This window comes from Trachemys scripta, chromosome 6, assembly GCF_013100865.1.
Source record: "Trachemys scripta elegans isolate TJP31775 chromosome 6, CAS_Tse_1.0, whole genome shotgun sequence".
In the NCBI taxonomy this organism is placed as follows: Eukaryota; Metazoa; Chordata; order Testudines; family Emydidae; genus Trachemys; species Trachemys scripta.
In genome coordinates, this window is record NC_048303.1 from 60067043 (window position 1) to 60089447 (window position 22405).

Sequence of the window (22405 nt, forward strand, 5' to 3'; positions counted from 1 at the left end):
GGGGGGCTGAGAGCATGTCAGCATGCTGTCTTGTAAGTTCAGACAGCAGCAGACTCCCCCTTATGCTTCCCTCCCCCACACTCACAACAGCAGCATTCCATACTAATGGTTTGCTTTGTCCCGGAGCAGATAAGCATGCCGGCTGTCAGAAACAGCTTTGAAAGGGGATATCCGCATGCCTGCAGCCGATTTCAAAACAATGAGAAGAGTGGCCACTTGACAGGGATTATGGGCTGTTTCCGAAGGTCAACCACAGCATGGTAATGCAACACGTCGTCCACACTAACATCCGGGCATTTCAGCTGGGGTGCAGCAAGCTTTATGCTTCTCGTGGAGATGGATTACTAGGAGCGCTCCAGCTGCAGAGTCCAGGCGCTCTACATGCCTTGCCAGTGTGGACACCTCAGGAGTTAGGGCTCCCGGGGCTGCTTTAATGCGCTCTAACTTGCAAGTGTAGCCAAGCTCTAAGGGGGCCTCAATCCACCTTTGTGCCCACCCAGTTCAGGATTGCTATGTGAGGGAAAACAGCCCTGATGTAACTTGTACATTCTTGACAGGCTGCCTAAGCTATATCAACCTGTTTCCGGTTGCTCATGGTACAGGCAGCAGTGCTACTCAGTCCCAGTGCTGCAGCCCTGCCACCAACATGCTGTCTTCAGTTTCTACCCCAAGTGAATTCTCTCCGGTTGGATCAGGATTTTTCAGAGCCCATTTATGCTCCTGCAGCCTCTTGACTTAGTGGACAGGGGTGAAAGAGGGTGTAAGACTCTTGGCCAAGCTGTCTAATTGTTTGAACAAGGTATGTCTCTGCTAGTAAAACAGTACTAGGCTCATAGCCTAAACTCTTTAATATGTGATATTGACATGTTGTTCTTTCAGTAGTTGTGTGTGGTTTTTGTTTTAGAAAACACCTCATGTAACTATAGAAGTTGTTGTCACCCATGTAAAGTCTAATCCTTTTTTGTACTCTGTGTTGGCCTCAGTGTCTTGGGATGGTGACTTCCACAGGCTGAATATACATTTTTTCTTTTTAAAAAACAAACAAACAACCTTTTCAGTTTTAAATGTCTTTACATTGGATGCTAACTTGTATTTGAAAAGGGTAAATAGAAACTCCCAACTTACCTTCTGTATGCCATTCATTGTTATATACTTTTGTCATGTTCTCTCTTTTAGCTCCTCCCTAAACTTAACGGTCCCAGTATTTTCAGTGTCTCGTATGTCAGTCTTTCTATATATCTAATCCTTTGTCACTAATATTTGGTCCCCTTCTACTTGTGTTATATCTACTTTGAGGCAGGGTGATCAGAGTTAATCATGGTATTAAAGATGAGGTCCATTTACTTATATATATAGTATAACATTTTTAGTATCATTTTTCTATCCCGTTCTTTTACAATTTTATCCTCTTGCTTACTTATTTGACCAGTGGTGCATATTGCACTATCCACAGTAATGTCCAGAGGTAAAATCTTGACCCCATTAAATCAGTGAGTGTTTTGTTGTGGACTTCAGTGAAGCCAGGATTTTATCCTGTTTTTTTTTTTCCCCTGAGTGATTACAGTTAACTTGCAACCCAACAATGTGCATGAGTACTTAATTTTTTTTCCTTCCAGTATGTATTATCTAGTGTTTAGTAAGACTGAATTTCATCTCCTAATAATGACCATTCACCATTCAAGCGGCTTGCACACCCCTGAACAGGAGACACACACCACTGCATGGAAGGGACTCTTGTTCGGAAGTGTGTGAGCGGCTTGCATACAGTAGTGCAACCAGGGACAGCTGCCAATGAATTTGATGCCCGTCCCAGTGGGCAGGACGGTACAGCCACACTGGAGTAGCTGCCCACACAAGGCTCGGGCTCCTGTGAGTGGTGGCCCGACATGCTGCTGCTTTTGCCACTAACGTTCCCGGTAAAGCCCTGCAGCTCCGCGGATATCCAATTTATGTCTGTGGATATAAATTTTGTATCTACAGAGGGCTCTACCCATGAATAGTTAGTTTCCCTAATAGATTTTTAGAAGGAACTTTGTTGGAGGCATTTTAAAACCACAAATAAATTGTATCAACCACTTCTCCTTTATCCATTGTTTTATTGACCGTCTCAAAAAATTCCAGTAGACTAATTTGTAAACCCTTCAGAAGAAGAACAGTTTGTGTGTGTCCTGGGGCTTATAGGTGCTACTGCAGTACAGATACTAATAATGGATTTGAGAGGCACAATTTTCTTTATCTCTGTTTGATCACATGTTGATCCTGGTGTTCTATAACTCTGTTTCTACCAATTTACTTGGCACTTTTTGGAAAGGGGGACAATATGTAACAATGAGGACTAAATGCCTATCAAATAATAGTTTTTGTTTGTTTTTAAAGGAAGTCATTATTGGAGTTAAAAATAGAAAAAGTCATCAAAAATTGCAGTTCTTTTACGGCATTATTATTTATGAATCCAGCATCTCACAGAACAGTAGAGATGTGTACCATGCTCCAAAGAGCTCACTGTTGAAGGTCCCGATACTGCAAAGATTTGTGCAGGGGGGAACTTCACGTAGGTAGATGAGTGGTTCCCCACTAAATTAAATGAGCCTATTCATGTGCATAAAATTAAGCACATGTAAATTTTTGCAGGACCACAGCCTAAATAGGTAATGTGAGAGAAGGGTCAAAACACAAACTATTTTGATGTGATGATAGGCATAAGTCTTGTCAATTTCTTGACTTTATTTCAATATAACTGACTTAATTCCTTTTTCCCATGTGTGCAAGTGCCTCAAAATATGTACTCCATCAGCCTTGCTGCCTGTTGTTTCTCCTAAATACTCAGCCCTACATCTCTGTTTTAAAGGAGGACTTTCTGTATGACAGACAAACAAAAAGAACAAATAGCCAAGTAGCAGGTGTTGGTGTTCAGAGGTAGGATCCTGTTTCCTGGATATGGGACCAGTAGTCTTGTCATCTTGCCATCCCTCAACATGAACTTTGACTGAACAGTTTATTTGTTTTATTACATGTTTAAAGTTTCAGTCTGAAATGTATGTTTACCCTAATGTGCTAAACTCCTAGAAAAAGGGACCTGTAATGCAAATTGTGGAATAATCTGAATGATGCCATTGATATAAAGTATCTGATAATGAGTCATTATTTCTATAAAGCAGTGTTTCCCAAACTTGGGACGCCGCTTGTGTAGGGAAAGCCCCTGGCGGGCTGGGCTGGTTTGTTTACCTGCTCCATCCACAGGTTTGTACAATCGCGGCTCCCACTGGCTGCGGTTCACTGCTCCAGGCCAATGGGAGCCGCTGGAAGCAGCGACTAGTATGTCCCCTGGCCCGTGCCCATTCCAGCAGTTTGGGAAATACTGCCATAAAGAATAGATTGCTATACTTTGCAGGTGTTCAGCTACATGCTTTTGTCTGGCATTTAGCTTAGTAATAGTGATAGTTTGGCTCAGTAACAAATAGTTGCCTAATAAGAGTTGTAGTAGTCTAGATACACGCCCTGATTGTGGGAGCCCTGGGCTCGTGGGACCCCCACAACGAGCCGGTACTGAGAGCGTGTGAAGTCGGGCGACACTACGCCCGGCTCATGAGACAGCTCATGGTGTCCAGCACCATCAGGTGGTCCAGAGACATCTATACGGAACACATCACGGGACACCATCAATACTACGTTGAGTACTCAAGAACACCGACCAGGGAAATAACCCACTTCCTTCCCTGATGAGCCAAGGGATGCACCGCACCCATGTACTTATTTGCAACACTGATACTGACTTGGACTCTTTATACATTCTATGGGTGGCGTACCCGAGCCCACTTATCCACTGACACTTTAAAAACCCCAGCTCCCCAATCTGGGTCTATGCTGGTTATGTGATTATGTAATCCCTCATAACTCAAGACGGACCCCAGATGTACAGTACCTTCCCTCTTAACTTGTGTATATTTAATTTTAAACATTAACTTTAATAAAAATTTTAAATCTTTACTACTAGTCTAGTTGCAGATAGTGAGTGAAAACACTACAGCATCCACAGTTCTGCTCCTTTTGCATTTTTTTTTAAAGCTACGATTTCATTAGACCCCTTTTTTGTCAGACACCTTGTCCCTGTGTTGTGCATCTGTTCTTCAGTATAGAAGTGTACAGCATGTGACGTAAAGATTAACAGAATTTTCCACTTTGACCATTATTACCAGTTTAGAGAGAGTTTTCAGAACCAGAGGTCCATATTTAATTGCATACCTACATTTGTATGTATGGCTATGTCTACACAACAACGTAAGTTGACCTACGCTACACAACTCCAGCTACGTGAATAATGTAGCTGGAGTCGACGTACCATAGGTCGAGTTACCGGTGGGGTCGATGGGAGAAAATCTCCCGTTGACTTATCTTACTCTTCTCGTTGGAGGTGGAGTACAGGGGTTGACTGGAAAGCGATCTGCAGTCGATTTGGCGGGTCTTTATTAGACCAACTAAATCGACCGCCAGTGGATTGATCTTAGAGCATCAGTCCCTGCCATAGTGTAGACCTGCCCTGAAATTACTACAAATCATGGATGGCATTTGCACACAGCTAGGTAGGTGCCTCAAAAAACATGTGGGTCTGCGACTACCTGTCTTTGATCCACTGTTACAGTAATTATTCACAAAAATGTAGGTGCACAATCTTATACACATTTTTATGTCATTTTAGGCTTCCTGTTTTGAGAACTTGGCTCTCAGGAGAATGTTACTCTTTGATATTTCACTTTTACTCCATTGAGATAAAGAAAATATTTTAAATTATTAGCATATATTAAATAACATGCAAATATGAAGAATTTATATACAGATCTATAATTTAAGGAACTAAAACTGTTCTCTTTAATACAATGCATCTGAAGAAGTGAAGTTTTTTTTAACCTACGAAAGCTTATGCCCAAATAAATCTGTTAGTCTTTAAGGTGCCACCGGACTCCTTGGTGCTCTTTAATATAGTAATCTCAGTTATAACTTTCTATTTCAGCAATTTTAAAGATTAAAACTTTAAAAACATTCTATTTCAGCCTCAGAAAAAGAAACAAAAAGACCCGAAGGTATGGAGTTTTGGACACCAACATAGAAAATATGGAGTTGACGCCATTAGAACAAGATGATGATGATGATACAACATTGTTTGATGCCAATCATCCTCGAAGGTTAGTGTTTAGAAGTTCAATGTACTCTTCTAGGAGTGGAGGAATGATGATGGTCAAGCAACTTTACTACATGTTCAAAAGCACAGTACGCATTGTACGTACTAATTTTCAGATGAAGTAGTTAGGCCCGGAGCATCACGCTTATTCGACAAAGGGACAAATTACAATTTTACATGGGGTCAGTGGCTTTTACATGTGGTTACTTTATCTGGACTCTCAGTTTATATTCTGAAAATCTGATGGGCCACGTAAATGCAATAAATGTGAACCTAAATTTAGGGACTCTTTAAAGTGGCTTAGTTTTCAGAAGTTGTGTACATCCACAATCTTGGCTTCAATGTGAGTTGGAGATGCTAAACACAGGCATTTTAATCTACATATAGGAATCTAGCTGTTTCTAATTCAGACTTCACTGGGGTAGATAGCAGGGGAAACTGGCATAATTATTAAAAATCTAACTTTGTTGCCTTTGGGTGTATGTGCCACTATCTTCCTCACTTCTACGTAGAAAAAATGTGTGGTTCGCAATTCTGTGCCTAAATCCAGTGCTTGGGGTTATGTGAAGATTTTATTTTCTCTCTTGTAGCTAGAGATAGGGAAGGTACTTTAATAGGCTTTCCAATAAATGCCAACGAGGTGGCATGATTTAAATTTTTTCAAGTGTACAAGGAGTCTAAGCTGCGCTTAGATACAAATACCCATTCTTGGCATCTGCGGCTATAAAGTTACTTTGTACTCCTGTAAATGAGTCTTGTGTAAAGCAAGGAGGAATCTGAGATGCTTTCAAGTTCTGCTTCATGAAGAGATTAAATGTTATCTTACATGCCGAGAAGTAGAGTATCTGATCTAAAAGAAATGTGTAGCTGGTGCAGGACAGCTTAAAATACTAAGCTCAACATATAAGAAAGAACTGTGTAAGCTCAAAAACTTCTCTCCCACCAACAGAAGTAGGTCCTATAAAAAGATATTACCTTGTCTCTCACATAGTGGTGAGGCAGATTAATGTTTGTCGAACGTAATGCTGTAGACCACTCCAATCTGTCACATGCAGGAATTACCTTTGGAAAACAAAAGTACAGATACACATCTATTTCCTGTATATATTTTTCTTTGTTTTGGCATGACTGTCTAATTTTTTTCCTCTGAGAAATCTTTTGCAGATTATATTAGATTTTGATACCGCAGTGTATGTATCAAATGTTCTCACTATCACACTTTTTCTACCTTTGTAGGTCATTCTCTAAACTTAATTTACGTTCTACAAATATGCCAAAAATCAAATCCATAGCTTGAAGCTTACTGTGCACTAAGAGAAACCATCTTCTGTGCCCTATTTTTTAAAAACCTTTACTTTTCTTGTCTTTTTGGTAGTTATTAGGTTGGTTTCAAAGTCCTTGTAACTATTCAATATTTGTTTTTGTTTTTTTATTTTGGTGCTTTGAATTTAGAAAGGCCTCTATTTTTATGACTGTTCCGTATATTTTTCTATCTTTATGGATCAAATTGCCCAATGTTAACACTTAGACCGTAAGTCTTTTAAACCAGTATGTTTATATTTAGTAAATTATTCCATTATATGAGAGCTAATTAATTTAATACTACTGTATCTCATTTTGCATAGTATTCCTGTCATTTCATTCTAGACTTAGACATTTCTGAGATTGCTCACATCCTATAATTCGGTGGTCTTCAGCAAAGCATCTTCATTAAAAACAGTTAAATTGCCACAAATCCTCTTAGCTATACAACCTGTCATGAAGTACCTAAATCTAAGTGCAAAGCAGATTGCAGTATCTGCAGTAGAGCAGTGTATCTTTCTCCCTTGACAGAATAAATGAGGAGGAAACGGAGAAGAGAACTGCTGACACAAGTGTGTTGGAAAATCAAGGCTGCCTTCATTTTTCCATTTTGCCAGCCAAAAAGGTGTGATGTAAAGGGTGTATATGGGCATCCTTAGCAGCCTGAGAGCTAAATATATTGCTGTACAGTGCAAAAACCAAAGGGACAAATTTGACAGTTGATTAGATCTGAATGGGATTGTACCAAATATCTAGTCAGTTTTAATGAGATGTTCAGTACTGTAAATAATATTTGTTCCCCTTCAAAATGTACCTCTGGAATTTAGGTTTCCAGGGCAGTGGCTAGAAGCTGGAACCTTCCTTCCAACAGTTCAGAGATAATAAACTATTAAATTCATAAAATAAATAATTAAAATTGCTCATTTGAAAAATGTTTTGTTGTCTTTAGAATGACAGCTGTTACCCACATTTAATTTATCTGCTTATACAGCTATATATTCTGGCAGCTATTAATGTAAATAAGTAACACAATGGGGCACATATCTTGCTGCTGAAGATTTTAATAAGATGCTTCAACCACAAAATAGATCCAGCTATTTTGTTCTGAATCTAAGAAAACTAAAGAAAATAGTGGTGGTTATGGGAACCAACCATATCATGAATCTGCAAGTAAGAATTGTCCCTTGATGCAGTTGTTTGATAGAAAGAGACTATCCATTGTAAAATTCACACTACTACTTTGAGGTGGCATTTTTATAAGAAAATTTAACAAAATGTGACTTCTCCATGGTAAAACAGTGGTTATAGCACCATAGTAGCAGTGCAATGGAAAGTGTTACACATTTAGAAATCAGTTATATACTTCACAGTTTGAAGTGCTTTAGGTGCCACAGTGATTGGAACAGTATCAGAACCTAGATAGAAAAGCATTATTAAAAATCTGTGTTACTAATGACTTCCTTGCGTGGATTAAGGGATTTTTGACCCCATCCTATACTTGCTGTATTATATACCAGCAAGGTGGTGATATCATGCTCATGCTCTATTTTGCAATCACAGGTGCTTGCTTCCATTTTTGTAAGAGGAGACTGTAGCTCACTGTCTGCTCTGTAGAGTTGCTATACTCCACAAGGCTGAAACCTCAAGAGCTTACTAGGTTGCAGAGTCTGAGTTCTGCAAGAATAGTGATTTGAGACAGAGTAACTCTGGACAACCTAACCAAACTTAAGTTAACATAGAGCAGTGATACTCAGACCTAAGAGCCAAATTAGCTATCAACATTACCCAAAAGAGCCACCATAGTGTGAATTGTTTCATTTACTATATCTGTCTATATATTACTCGTACAGCACAATGACTGACCAAGTATTATTATTTTATCAACTATACTTGGTTAATAACATAGTAGAAGCATCCCAATTGGTTAATAATTAAATCACAGATTGTTTTAATATCATGTGTCTTTTGCATTTTTTTTCAGCACATTAAAGAGCCACTTGCGGCTCACAAGCCTCAGTCTGAGTATCACTTACCTAGAGTTTCAGTTAACCAATTTAGAAAATCATAGTTGTACTATGTACACAACACAGACATAGCATAAATAATATCTCCGGAAGAGAATAGCCTGCTAAACATTCATATTTAAGGTAAAAGTGTTGCAGAGAACTGAACTTGTTCTTTTATGTGTCTTGCAAAGGAGCTACAAAGTCCTAATTCATTATTCAAGTGCCTTGAGCCACCATCTCTGGATGAAAAGCTAGGGCAAGTGGCTTCCTGGGTCTTCCAATTTCATCCAGTCAATAATATAAGAAAAGATTAATCTTGAAAATCTACGTTACTCAGAGGTTTGCTACATTCTCTCATATTGCACAATTTATTTAACCTGGTAGAGAAACTCTCAACCTTTGCAAGAGGTTGATTCAGCAGCTTATTAGGATCCCTCTTTCTCCTCTTCCTTCTTTCCCCCCAACCCCCCCTTCCCTTTTTTTTTTTTTGTCTTGCAATGTTTTCCTACATTGTTTGTCCAGGTAAACCATTTGAGTTATCTGTATAGAATAAGAAGAACAGGAGTACTTGTGGCACCTTAGAGACTAACAAATTTACAAGTACTCCTGTTCTTCTTTTTGCGGATACAGACTAACACGGCTGCTACTCTGAAACCTGTATAGAATAAAATTTCAAATAGTTGCTGCTAAATTAGCATTGCCATTTACACACAGCAGTTTACTGAGTATTGCTGCTCAGTGGCATTGTTTGGAGGGTTAGTGCAGAAATTTGAAACCTGGGTGTAGGATACTTAAAAAGTGCATCTTCATGATTAAGAGCATGTTGACTCTGGTTAGACTTTTGGTAGGTTTGTGGCAAGCACTGGTGTAATTAATTAAATCTTTTGAAACTCATCACTTTTCAAACAGCATGTTTTAATGATTATCAGGATCTGTATTGTTCTTAAAGGAATGACAGGTAAAGATTTAAAGGCCTAGAGAGTTGATTTAGGGAGGGAGGAGAATCTTGCAGATGCCTGTTCAGAAGGCATCTGGTGCATCTGAACATCTGGCTTACTGATGTAATTTTACTTCCAATGGTTTTTTTTAATCATTGGTGCTGTTGATGTGCACAAAATCTTTATCATAGAGATCTGCTGCAACTCCAACCTCGATTGTACAGGAAAACTTTTTTTTTTTTTTTAATGGATAAACCCTTTTCTGTTCTACAGACTGATTCATTTATTTTTTTATTGTTTAGATAAAAACAAATTGCCACATGCTACAGTAAAATTAAAATTGTAACACAAGAAAATTTCATATTTAAGGATAATTCTCTGGCTATAATGTATGTAGGGAATACTTCAGTATTGCAAGAATCTAGTGACTGATATATGATTTCATTTTGTATAGCATCTGTTAACTATCCAAAAACAAATTGGAGTTAAGTAGTTGCCTAATTTAAAATAAAAAAAATGGACGTGAACAAGAGAAATAAGAAAGAATAACTTTTTGAAAATAAATGATGTTTCTGAGGCTAAGATTGCCTACAAGTTTTTCTAGCTGGGAGGAGCTACAAAGGTTTAGGTGCTTGCACTATGTCAAGTTTGGGTGAAATAACTATGGGGAGGCTGGTGCTAGGTAGAAGGGGACTAAAGAAAAGGTATGTGAGGTAGGCTGGAGTTTGTCCATTGAGGGCTTTCTGAACAAGGAGGGCAATTTGGAACTGTGTCCTGAAACAAATGATTGAGCCAGTAGAGTTAGTTGAGGTTGATTTGGAACTGCAATTTGACATACATATAAGTAGCCAGCCAGCAGTACTGAAAACTGAAACCATGTTCCCGATAACAATCAGTTGTGGGATACTTTGATAGCTGTAGGCAAATGTCATGGAGAAATAGGTGTTTTTATCTTATTTTACAGAACAGATAAAATACAAAGCTGTAAATTGCTCCTTCAGAAAGACTTGCTACACTGGTTCTCTAAAATAATAGAACACAGTGTAAAACAAACACCTGACAACTTGTGTTAGAGAATACTTGTTGGCATTCATATTACTTACAAAAGTCCCAGAGGTTAGAATATAGCCCTCAGAGTATCCTCATCAACAAGATTTACAAGAGCAAGCATCTGCTTTGTGCAGCTGAAACTTCCTGATGTGAGCCAGCCATGAAGTTTACTGCTGAAGTTGTGAATCCAAAACAAACAAAAAAAGCCTTTGTTACTTAGAAATAGGGCATTTCAGTAGATCATAAGTAAACATGTTTGGATTGAAAGGAATCAGACTTGGTGTATTTGAATCTTGTGGAAACCCAATATTAGAGTTTAAAATAAATCAGATTGACAAATCCTTGGTTCTTAAATACAATACAATACATACTGTGCAGTACATACTATAGAATCTTAAGTCTTTAAACTATTCTTTTTGTAAAGATAAACCTAGCATGGAGAAATAATCATACTTCAAAATGCACTATTTCATCATTCCAGGTTTCATTATACAGTATAACAGATCTAGGGAAGGATATTTTATGTATGATGCAGACTTCTTTTATCAGTATCAATATTTTATCAGGTTTTTGGACAAGTTTAACTAGTCAGAGCAAAAATATTTTAATTTCTTTTGTTTTTAAAGGTGTTTAAAAATGTATGTGTTTAAAGATTACCACCTCTGTTTCTTCTGTTGCAGATAAGTATGTGCCTTTCATTGAGAGAAATCAACAGAAAGAGGAGGTTATGCAGGAGGAATAAGAAGCCAATATATCAACAGGGTTGGGGGGGTATTTAAATTGTGTATATTATGGTATGCTTAGTTTGTTGCAATAAATATTATAACAAATTGTTGTACCTCTTTGTATATACAGAAATACTCTACATTCAGAGGGGTGTACACTAAAATTCAAAACTATTTGGAAAAGAGATTCCCTTTTAAAACAGGGTATTTTCTGCTTATTTTAATTCCCTATTTGTGTATATGTATGGTATACTTTTCTATACCAATCTGGAATATGTTCACTTATTTTTGCCAATGTAATATTTTAAGTTCGTATCAACAACATCATCTTATGTATGTGTGAATTCTGTAGTACAGCTAGATTTTCTGTAGTTTAGTTGAGATTCTTTCCCTATCTTGAAAAAGCTCTGTGCCAAACTACTGCCTTTTTTTTTTGTTTGAAATTTTTAACTAAATGAATGCGAGTTGCTGTATGTAAACATTATTTAAAACTGCCAAGTGCACCAATAAAATGTTTACAATATTCCTAACATTTTGTATGACACTTTATTTATTCAGGTTTTAGAGTTGCCTTTGATAGGATCCTGAGAAATATGGTAATGTTATGACCATTCTAGTCAACCAGTTATGACTGATAATGGTTCCATTGGCTTCTCTAACAAATGCAGTCACACTGACATAAAGCTGGTGTATCAGAGTGAAGACTCTGTCTCCTGGGGCCACTTTCTCAGTTAATGTAAATCAGTATAGCTACATTGACATCAGTGAAGCTACTCTGACTTCCACCCGCTGAAGATCTGGTCCTTGGTATTCAAAGCCACTCAACAAAGGTAGAGCAAGAAGCCTTCATTTAAGCCTGTAATCCTTTCTTTAAGATATTCCAAGATAATGGAGTGGCTGATATAGGACTCAGTAAATAAAGAGTTAAAGGAGAGTCGTATAACTAATGTCAATCAACATGAGTTTATGGGAAAAAGATTCTGTCAAACTAAATTGATGATGTTTTTTCAATGAGATTACAAGTTTGGTTGATAAAGGTAATAGTGTTTATGTAGACCCTTACAGAAATCTAAGTACATTTGACTTGGTACTTCATTACATTTTGATTAAAAAAAAATTAGAATGATAGAAAATGAATATGGCTCACATTACATGGATTAAAAGATGGTTAACTGATAAGTCTTGAAATGTAATTGTAAACTGGGAATCAGCATTGAAAGGGCCTGTTTCTAGTAGGGTCCCACAGGGATCGGTTCTTGGCCTTATGCCACTTATGTTTTCTTCAGGTCATTGAAAAAATTTTAATTATCACTGAAAGTTTGTAGATGACACAGATTGGGGGAGAGGTAAATAATGAAGAAGGTAGATCATTGATACAGAGCGATCTGGATTACTTGGTAAGCTGGACACAAGCAAACCATATGCATTTTAATGATTAATATAAATGTATACATCTAAGAACAAAGAATGTAGGCCATACTTACAAGATGTGGGACTGGATCCTGGGAAGAAGTGACTCTGGGGTTTGTGGTGATAATCAGCTGAACATGAACTGCGCTGTGGCCAAAAGGGCTAATACGATTCCTATGTTTATGCATCGAAGGATCATAAGTAGGAGTAGTGTGTGAGACGGGTTGGATCACAGAAACCCCCCTGAGAGCTGCCACCTGATGTGCCAAGACTACCTCTGCTCCTGTTTTCCCTGCCAGCTCAGGACTCCAGACACTCCCGTCTGCTCCAACAAAGACCCAGGGTCTGAATTACTTGCCCCAAAGCTGTAGGTTTACCTGAAAACAGCTCACAGAAATGTACTTGTCTTTAGCATTCAGATGCCCAACTCCCAATGGGGTCTAAACCCAAATAAATCCATTTTACCCTGTATAAAGCTAATGCAGGGTAAACTCATAAATTGTTCGCCCTCTATAACACTGATAGACATTTGCACAGTTATTTGTTCCCCCCAGGAGTAATTAATACACATTGAGTTAATTAATAAGTAAAAAGTGATTTTATTAAATAAAGGAAGTAGGATTTAAGTGGTTCCAGATAGTCACCAAGCAAAATAAAATAAAATGTGCAAATCTGTGTAATCAAACTGAATACAGATAATCTCACTCTCAGAGATGCTTCAGTAAGTTTTTTCCTCAGACTGGGCACCTTCCAGGCCTGGGCACAATTCTTTCCCCTGGTACAGCCCTTGTTCCAGCTCAGGTGGTAGCTAGGGGATTCTTCATGATGGCTCTCCCACTTTGTTCTGTTCCACCCCTTTATATATCTTTTGTATAAGGCGGGAATTCTTTGAGTCTCTCTGGGTTTTCACCCCTCCCTCCCCCCCACTGGAAAAGCACCACGTTAAAGATGGATTCCAGTTCATGTGACATGATCGCATGTCACTGTAAGACCCCCAAGCCTTCATTCCTCCCAGCCTGACTCACAGGAAGGCTTGCTTGCAAACAGAGCCCCAGTCAATTGTCCTGGTGATGGGAGCCATTAAGATTCCAAATCACCATTAATGGCCCACACTTTGCATAATTACAATAGGCCCTCAGAGTTATAGTTCATATTTCTAGTCCCAGATACAAGAGTGGTACATTTATACAAATAGGATGATTGCACTCAGTAGATTATAAGCTTTGTAATGATACCTTACAAGAGACCTTTTGCACGAAGCATATTCCAGTTACATTATATTTACTCATTACCATATTTTTATAAAACCATATAGACTGCACAACATTACAGAGAGGTTATTTTATTTCTGTATTTGTCACTAGTGTGACTGCTGCTGGAATACTGTGTGCAATTCTGATGCCCACAATTCAAGAAAGATGTTAATAAATTGAAGGGTGTTCAGAGAAGAGCCATGAGAATGAATAAAGGATTAGAACACATGCCTTATAGTGAAAGACTGAGCTTCTTCTTGAGTCTATTTAGCTTAACAAAGAAAAGGTTAAGAGCTGACTTGATTACAAGCTGTAAGTCTCTTCATGTGAGCAAATATTTAATAATGGGCTGTGCAGTCTAGCAGAGAAAGGTATAATATGATCCAATGGCTGGAAGCTGAAGCAAGACAAATAAGGTGTAAACATTTAACAATGAGAGTAAGTAACTGTTAGAATTTACCAATGGTCATGATGGATGCTCCATCAGTGACAATTTTTAAATCAAGATTGGATGTTAGTCTAGAACATCTTGTTTAGGAATTATCAGAGGTCAGACTACATCGGGGATGGGGGACCTACAGCCCCTGTGCCAGGTTTGGCCCGTTGATTAATTTTATCTGGCCTACAGAGTGGGGTGGGGGGCTTGTCCCACTCCACCTGCCCACCTGGCACTCCAGCCGAGGAGCGGGGTGGAGGTGTGGGGGCTTGCCAGCCTGCAAGTCCCCTACCTCACTGCCTGGCTGGTGCACCGGGTGGACAGAGCGGGGCGAGCCCCCCATCCTGACCCCATTCCCCAGCAGGAGCGCTGGGCAGGAAGTCGGAGCAGGTGGGGGCACAGGATTGCCCATTTTTCTAGGGTCCCCCAATTGGCAGGAGCTCCTGTGTACGCCCCCTTGGCCCAGTGGCTAAATTAGCACGGGGAGGAGGATGGCAGGCGAGTGAGCGGCAGCCCAGCGGCGGCAGACGAATGCTCAAAAAAGGTAGGCCTGTTGCTTGGGGAGCCAGGCCCAATGTGGGACACTGGGATGGGAGCCGTTGCCACTGGAGAGCAGCGTTTCCTCTCGGAGCTGGGTGTGCACCTGGCGCCCCAGAGGGCCCCTGTCCAGAGTGTCAATCTCCCTCCCCAAGACCAGCTGGAGGGGGTGGGAGGGAGGCGGCCCCAATCCATCTGTCCCCTCCCCCGTCATTGCCCACCCACCTGAAGACAGGGCCCACCCAAGTGTCCCGTCCTTGCTACACCATTGCTTTCCTTTGTGACATCTGCTTGATTGCTCTTATGGTCTTTCATAAGATGGTGCTACTGCAAGTTCTTCTTTTTAATAGGTGTTGTGGAAGAAATGTTGGAATTGTGATTAAGAAGTTAACTGAAATGTTTCATCATTGGGAAAGTATTTCTTTTTTGTCAGTTAAGAGTTGACTGTTGTCCAGTGTGCCTATAGGGGTTATCCCATTGAACCTGTGGCCATAGATAGCACAAAGACCAGCAAAAAAGCTTTCGGTGTCTGGTCTGCTTCCAGTTGTAACTCCACCACTTTCTTTTCCTAGCGCAAGATTTTCATTTTCCAAAGTCTGGGCTGGATCATCTGTTTTGCTCAGTGGATATGTAGCCTTCCTAGCTCCCGGGCATCCTTGTATGCTCGATGGGTAGCATGCAATGAGTTCAAGAGTTGACATATTTCTGGTCATTCTCATCAAATGAGTCCTGATGTTTCCTCTTAACGAAGCTGAGAACTTCAGCAGCCATAATATAGGTCGTATCTTGAAAATGTTTCCAGGCTGTCTCAACTTCCACTGAGGCTTCTATAGCTAAGGGAAATACTTCCATGAGTTTCTGTTGGAGTTCGGTCTGTTTGTCTGAATTTGTTATTTGTTGATGTTAGTGCACTGGTTGTCCACATGATTGATGACATTCAGTTTTTAACTGATCACTTTACTTGTGCAGTAAATTCCTTTGGTTTCACAATTAGCCTAAAGGAAATGGAAGTACTGGACCAACCTATTCTGAGGGACATACATGTTGATCTTAATAATTAGATAGACAACTGTCCTCTGAAGTCCATGGGGAAGTTTTGCTACCTAGGGAGTGTGCTGTCACAGAATACCACAACTGATTATGAGATTACCCATTGCATGGCCAAGGCCAGCTCTGCATTTGGAATGCTGTCTCACCACCTATGGAATGATAGCGGTGTTAAAACAAGCACTAAGCTAAATGTCTATGGGAGAGTTGTGTTCCCAATGCTTCTATAGGGTTGTGAGATCCATACCTACTGCCTTCAGTCTGTTTGCAGGGTAAAATGGTGGGACAAGAATCCCAATATCAAAATCCTTAATCATTGTTGGATCTCTGGCTCAGCTGTGTTGGCCTGTGCATCTTTTTCACAAGGCCAACTCGAGAATACTCAAAGCCCTATTTTATGGTCAGCTATAGCAAGACATTCATTCTCAAGGTGGCCAGTACAAATAATATAAAGATACACTGAAGTCAAGCTTGAAAGTATGTCAGGTTGAACCCAGCAACTCAGAAGCAACCCCCCACAACAGAGTATGGTGGCAGCAGATTTATCATGTCTCTATTAACCACTTTGAAGCAAGTCACGTTAACATTTATGCGAAAAACATGAAGAGTGCAAAGCAAGGATACAACAGCCTGTAATGGTCCTGGACAATCTTGTCTGTCCCACATGTAACTTTTTGTGATTCTTGCATGTTTCTGACTTCGCATATACCTATAGTGTTTTTGAAATACTCGTACGTTGACAGTTGACAAACTCTATACACAATGTATGTTCAGTAGGATGGGTGCTCTTGTATGCACTTCTAGCAAAGTAAAATAAGTGTCATTCTCTTAACTTAAAAATGGCAGCTGCGTATTTAATTTCCCACATACTACGCTGAAAATTAAGGAAATGGAGTGTTTGGCCTTATTGTCTCCTGTGCCAAGAGTACAGCGAAATTTTAACCAGCTTCTGTTTGCTGGTAAGGACGTTACTTGATTTCTTCAAATAGAAATTAGTTTATTAGGGAGCTTTTGTTTGTTTTGAGTTTGTAATTAATATAAACTGAAAAGGAAGGGTCAGCATACTTGCTGGATCAGTAAGAATCCATAGTGTCCAAAAGATTTGATAGGGAACAAACTCTGGGTTTTGCTGGAATTTTTTTTTGCGGGGGGGGGGGAGGGGGGAGAGGTTGGTGGGCTAGGAACTTCTCTGAGTGTGTGAGAGTATGTCTCTGTGTGTTCTCATTGTTCCTCATAGTTATTAGTCATGATGTTCTCTGGTCCTATTTTATGGGGATTTGTATTAGGGTTTTTTCTGCTTCTTTACATTTGCTTTGAATAACAATATTTTGTTCTTCCAAAACTGAAGATGTTTCTCAGTTTGTACTCATTTCTGATCTGGAATAAAAACTTCTCATACACAAGCAGTCCTTCCACCTGAAACTAACTATTGGGTACCCACACCATAGGCTCTTATGGAAGCAGCACAGAGACAATCAGGTGTTCACTCTCTGTACTAACAATATAAAGACACATTGAAGTCAAACCTGAAAGTATGTCAGTGTATGTATGTAAACCTCTCTCTCTCTCACACACACACACACACACACACACACACACACACACACACACAAAAGTTAGAACATGCCAAATTAAGATTGTCTATATAATGTTCAATGATCAGGTGGTGCTGTGTGTAAAATACCTTATTGAACCTAACCTTACCCATACCTAAGAAAGCATTAAAAAATCTTATGGAAGACACATCTCGTGTATCTCTTTCTGAAAACTAAGCTCTGTAGTCAGTCTATATCTATATACTGAAGCCTGACCTGCTAGTAGCAGCCCTGCAACCTTCTGTGTACAAGAAGTAAATGACATGATGTCCGAAGTAAACTAGTGCCAGGGAAGAACAAATAGAAAGAACAAAGCAACAACAACTGCAAAGAGAAGGAACAAAGCAACAAAGTTTGCAGGATCTCATCAGCATGCCCCAGAGAACATAAACTTTGATAAACCTTCACAATGGACAGACTGGAAGCCGTATTTTTGCAATATTTCAAATTGCTACAAAGCTCCACCAGGAAACTGGAGATATTCAGGAATCTAATTTATGCTACAGGGAAAGCAGGAGGAGCATCTTTCTGAATCCTTTAACTTTACTGAAGACAGTCACAAAAATGCCTATGAAAGTGTTCTGCCTATGTTTGATGCATATTTTATACCAGAGAAATGAGGTTTATGAAAGTGCATTTTTTTCACCAGACCTTGGGAGAGACTAGCTGCAGATGTGTATGAATTCAGAGGACAGCATTCCCTGATTGCTGTCAACTAGTTTTCCTGGTATATAGAAATAATATACTTGAAAGACATAATATTTCACAGTGTTATTGAGAAACCAAAGTGCACTTTTGGTCATTTCGGCATTCCATAACAATTAGTGATGGACAATGGGCCATAATTCATTGCAGCAGAATTTGTCATTGGGAACGAAATATTATTTTGTTCAAACTACTTTTTGTTTATTGTACTGGCAGCCATTCACTGTACAGACAGTGAAGGAAATCCTACAGCAGGAAGAACTATTTCTTCCTCTTCTGAATTTCAGATCATCACCATTAGCAACACAACTCCTGATAGGAATGCATTGAAACTCATTACAACTAATGGACAGCCAGATGACCAAGTTGTTACACATTTGAACTGTGTAATTAGAAATACAGCATGATTCAGAGATACTTAACAGACTGATATGTACTGGACTTCAAAGTTGACGTGATAGTGTATATTTTGTAAATGGTAGGAACGTAGAACTTAAAGAGGCAGATGCAATGGAATGCTAAAGTGTATTATACTGTTCAGCCAGTAGGTGGTGCTGTATGTAAAATGGCTTATTTAAGCTAACCTTAGCCACACCTGGTAGATCATTAAAGGATTTAATAGTGAACCCATCTGGTGCATATCTCTTTGAAAAGTAAGCTCTGTAATTAGTTTATATCTGATGCAGAAGCCTGACCTGCTAGTAGCAACCCTGCAATCTACCACGTGCAAGAAGTACATGACAGTCTGTGCAACCTTAACTTAGCCCCCTTGTACATATGCATTATGATGCAGCATAATAGAGCAGTTGGAGTGGAAGGTTTTGGAGTTGGATCCATGCCCCTGCAAAGAGTTTCAGGAGAAGCAGGACAAGGTCCTGGCCCTCATCTCCTGATCTCTGGTTTCTGACTCCATCCTGACTTTGACCCTCATTCCTGCCTCTTAATTCTAACCCGGTACTGCCTCTGATCTCTGATCTCCGACCACGATCTCAGTCTGACTCTGACCATGACTCTTGTTTACAGGACCTGGCTTTGTGATTCCTTTAACTCTGGCCTGGTGACCACCACAACCAGACCTAAACCATCCCAGTCAGGACCATCTTCAACAATATCTGTACATGCTCATGCTTCATACCATTCACTTCCTTGCCCTCATGTCCTGCCCCGACACCAACGGGTAGTATTGTTACCACCTGCAGAGGGCAGGGAGCCCTAGTGGTCCAGTCTGTACTCCACTCTAGTTCCACCTCCCACCAGGAATAGTAGTTGTATCTGGCATGGTTCATGGAGTTCCCTGATACCTGTCCCTTCTGCAGCAAGAGGGAGACCCTGGTGCACATTGAAGTAGTGTGCGTAAGGCTGCAGCCCCTCTTCTATCTCCTTCTGACACTCTCTTACTGAGGTTCTGACTGCACTTTACCCCTCTTGTTTTTATCCCAGCACACCCCATCCACGGTCCCACAAAATCATAAACCTCCTCCTGGCACTGGCCAAGATGGCCATCCATCACACAACAAGGGAAGTTAGAGTGGGGGGGAGTGGTACTCCGTGACTGTGGTGCGTATTTCTAGTCTCTTGTTAAATCATGTCACAGAGTGCAGTTTTTGTGTGCAGTGTCCACTGCCGCCTTAGACACTTCAGAGGAGGGGCAGGCACTGCCTGGAGTGTCCCATTCTGGTTCCCTAATTTTCAACCTTTGACCTCCACTCCCATTCCTTGTTTTTCATTGTTGCCCTAAGTAATCATTTGGTGCCTGAGCTCAGTAGTTCCTCTCCCTTGGTTTAGGGTGGGTGGGCCTTATGTTTTGGGAGGGTCTTGGCCCACATGTTCCCACATACTCCATAGGTACACACCTTCCAACCCCTACAACAAATAAGGCAGAGGTCTTATAGACAACAGCCTAATTCACTACACAACACTGATTTATTCCCAGAGCACTACACCTCCATTGCACTGATTTGCTTGAGTGTATTTCTTCCATATTTGAACATATTAACCCCCATTCTGCCCTCAGGTACTGCTAAAGAACCCCTCTACCCCAGAATTTGATTTCTTCTGCATAACCTGTTACAAAAATCTTGTCTGTGCTTGAGAGGCATAAAGAGCCTGAAGGTGCTGGACGGGAAGTCGGGCATACGAGTGCACATGGCTAGGCTGCCCCAAAATGCAAATTGAGCCTAAACAGACTCCCTGTTTGTGAGGAATAGCTAATGGAACAGAGAGCAAGTGACAAGCCCACGTGACCAAACTACAGGCCTTTGACAGCCTGCACATGGCTGTGCCTGCCCCACCAGGTAAGCTGAGTCTGGAGTGGAGAGGGACAGTGTTTGCGGGGACAGAGCTGTTGGGGTTGGATTGCAGCAGCCAGAGGAGAAGCAGCCCAGGTGTTGCTCCCTGCAGCAGAAAGGGAGGTGCTATTTTGTCTCTCTCTCAGCCACAGGGCTTGAGACTGATTCAGAGCCCCCAGCTGCACAAACGAGAAAATGAACTTCAAGACTCAGCCACACCTGGAAGGACTGATTGCCAACTGTGCCTGTTAGCAGGGGCAGCGAGTTATATGGGCCTGTGGTACCCATGCTTCTGCAATATTCAGGGCCCAGGGCCCTGGCTCCACCAATGTTCGGGGCGAGGTCTCTCCCCCGGCCCCGCCTGCCGCCCCCATGCACCTCCCCTGGAGCATCTCTGCCTTCGCCCTGGGCAATGGGCAGCTGCCCTGCTGCTCCGCACTGCGCTCCCTCGCTGGCCACTGCTGGCTTCAGCAACGGGAGCAGGCTGAGGTGGCTGCTGTGCCTGTGGAGGGAGGAGGGGAGAAGACGCACACGTGATGGCAGCCCCCCTCTCCTGTATCACCCACCAGTAGATGACTCCAACTCCGAGGGGGCTCCTGGCGTCTGGACCTAAGCAGCTGGGGCTTGGGTGAGTGTTGAACTTGTGACACCCTGCCCCTCCCCTCCCCCGCCCACAGTCACCACTCCTTCCCTACACTGGGGAAGGGGCAGCCCCATCCCCCACCAAACAACGATGAAAAATGTTTGCTGTCTCCTGAAGAACATCGCAAAAGAAGGGGCTACATTTTGTTTTAATTTTAGAAAATATTTGCTTTTGAGGGTTATTGATCCAAGCATGCTTGGCTTTTTCCTTATTCAAAAAAGTATTAATAAAGTTGAAATTCTTAGTTAAATAAAATTTTCTTATGATAGTGATATTGTGCAATATAGGGAAACTGTTAAACACTTACTGTTTCCAGTCCATTTTTACATTATTTTAAAAAATATATATCGGCTTACAAGGCAGGTGTGTGTGGGGGGATGGGACTCAGACCCATTCTGGGCACCACCAAAAATGATACAAACCTGCCACCCCTTCCTGTTAGGCCTCTCCTGTACCAAGGGACAGCCAGGGCTTAATGCAGCTGGGGAAGCCCTTCATCTGAAAGGGCGACTTGTCAGTTTCCCAGCAAGAGATGCCAGCCTTTCTCATTTTGCTCCAGCTCCATCAACCAGCAAGTCCTGTGGGGACACTTTGGGGGCATTTTAGTTATTTTTTACTTAACTTGGGAGTAGTTCACATTTATTGCTGTGCAACTGGTTGATAGCCTGAAGTCCCTTGTCTGTTCCCTTTCCTTTTTTTTAGTTTTCCCTTATCCTTTCTGGGAATAAAACGTTTGTTTAGCTTTATAATCTGTCAGCCCTTGATTTTTTTCCTTCATTATGAGTAATGTCTTACAGATCATAGGCAACGTCTGTTAGTTTATGTACCTGGTTGCTTGGTGGAGGCACTGAGTGAGAAGAATATCTAACAATTAGATAACTGGGGGAAAACAATGTGAGGAACTCAGAATGGGACTGCGCTACTTCGCATAAAAAAAGTCAAGTAAATTATACTATAAATTTTCACTTTTATTCTATGTTATGCAGAGTGCCTGCACTAAGATCCATACATGACCTCTAAAGAAACAAGATGAATGCACCTCATTAAAAGCACAAAAAGCCACAACTCCACTACTCTGGAAATTCCCAGAAGCATATTCTGTATATAACATTACTACACCTCAGATACACAGAGAGCCCTTCTTTTAAGAGGACTCTCAAATTGCTACACAATGAATTATAAACGATACAATTAACTCAGGAAAGAAAGCAATTTTCACAGAAGATCAATGGATTTTCTTAGGTATGATTGCAAATGGCAGATTAGGAATTTACAAAGCAACCATGCTGTCATC

General features: G+C 40.7%; 1 protein-coding gene across 1 annotated transcript in view; it reads left to right on the forward strand.

Annotated features, from left to right (window-relative positions):
* The window catches only part of FAM174A (family with sequence similarity 174 member A), a 27708-nt gene extending 15981 nt beyond the window's left edge, over positions 1-11727 (forward strand). The window contains exons 2-3 of the mRNA XM_034774295.1: positions 5049-5180; positions 11153-11727. Of these exons, the coding sequence (XP_034630186.1) occupies positions 5049-5180; positions 11153-11156 (136 nt within the window). The 3' untranslated portion in view covers positions 11157-11727. The remainder of the gene's footprint in view (positions 1-5048; positions 5181-11152) is intronic.
* The last annotated feature ends 10678 nt before the right edge of the window (positions 11728-22405 follow it).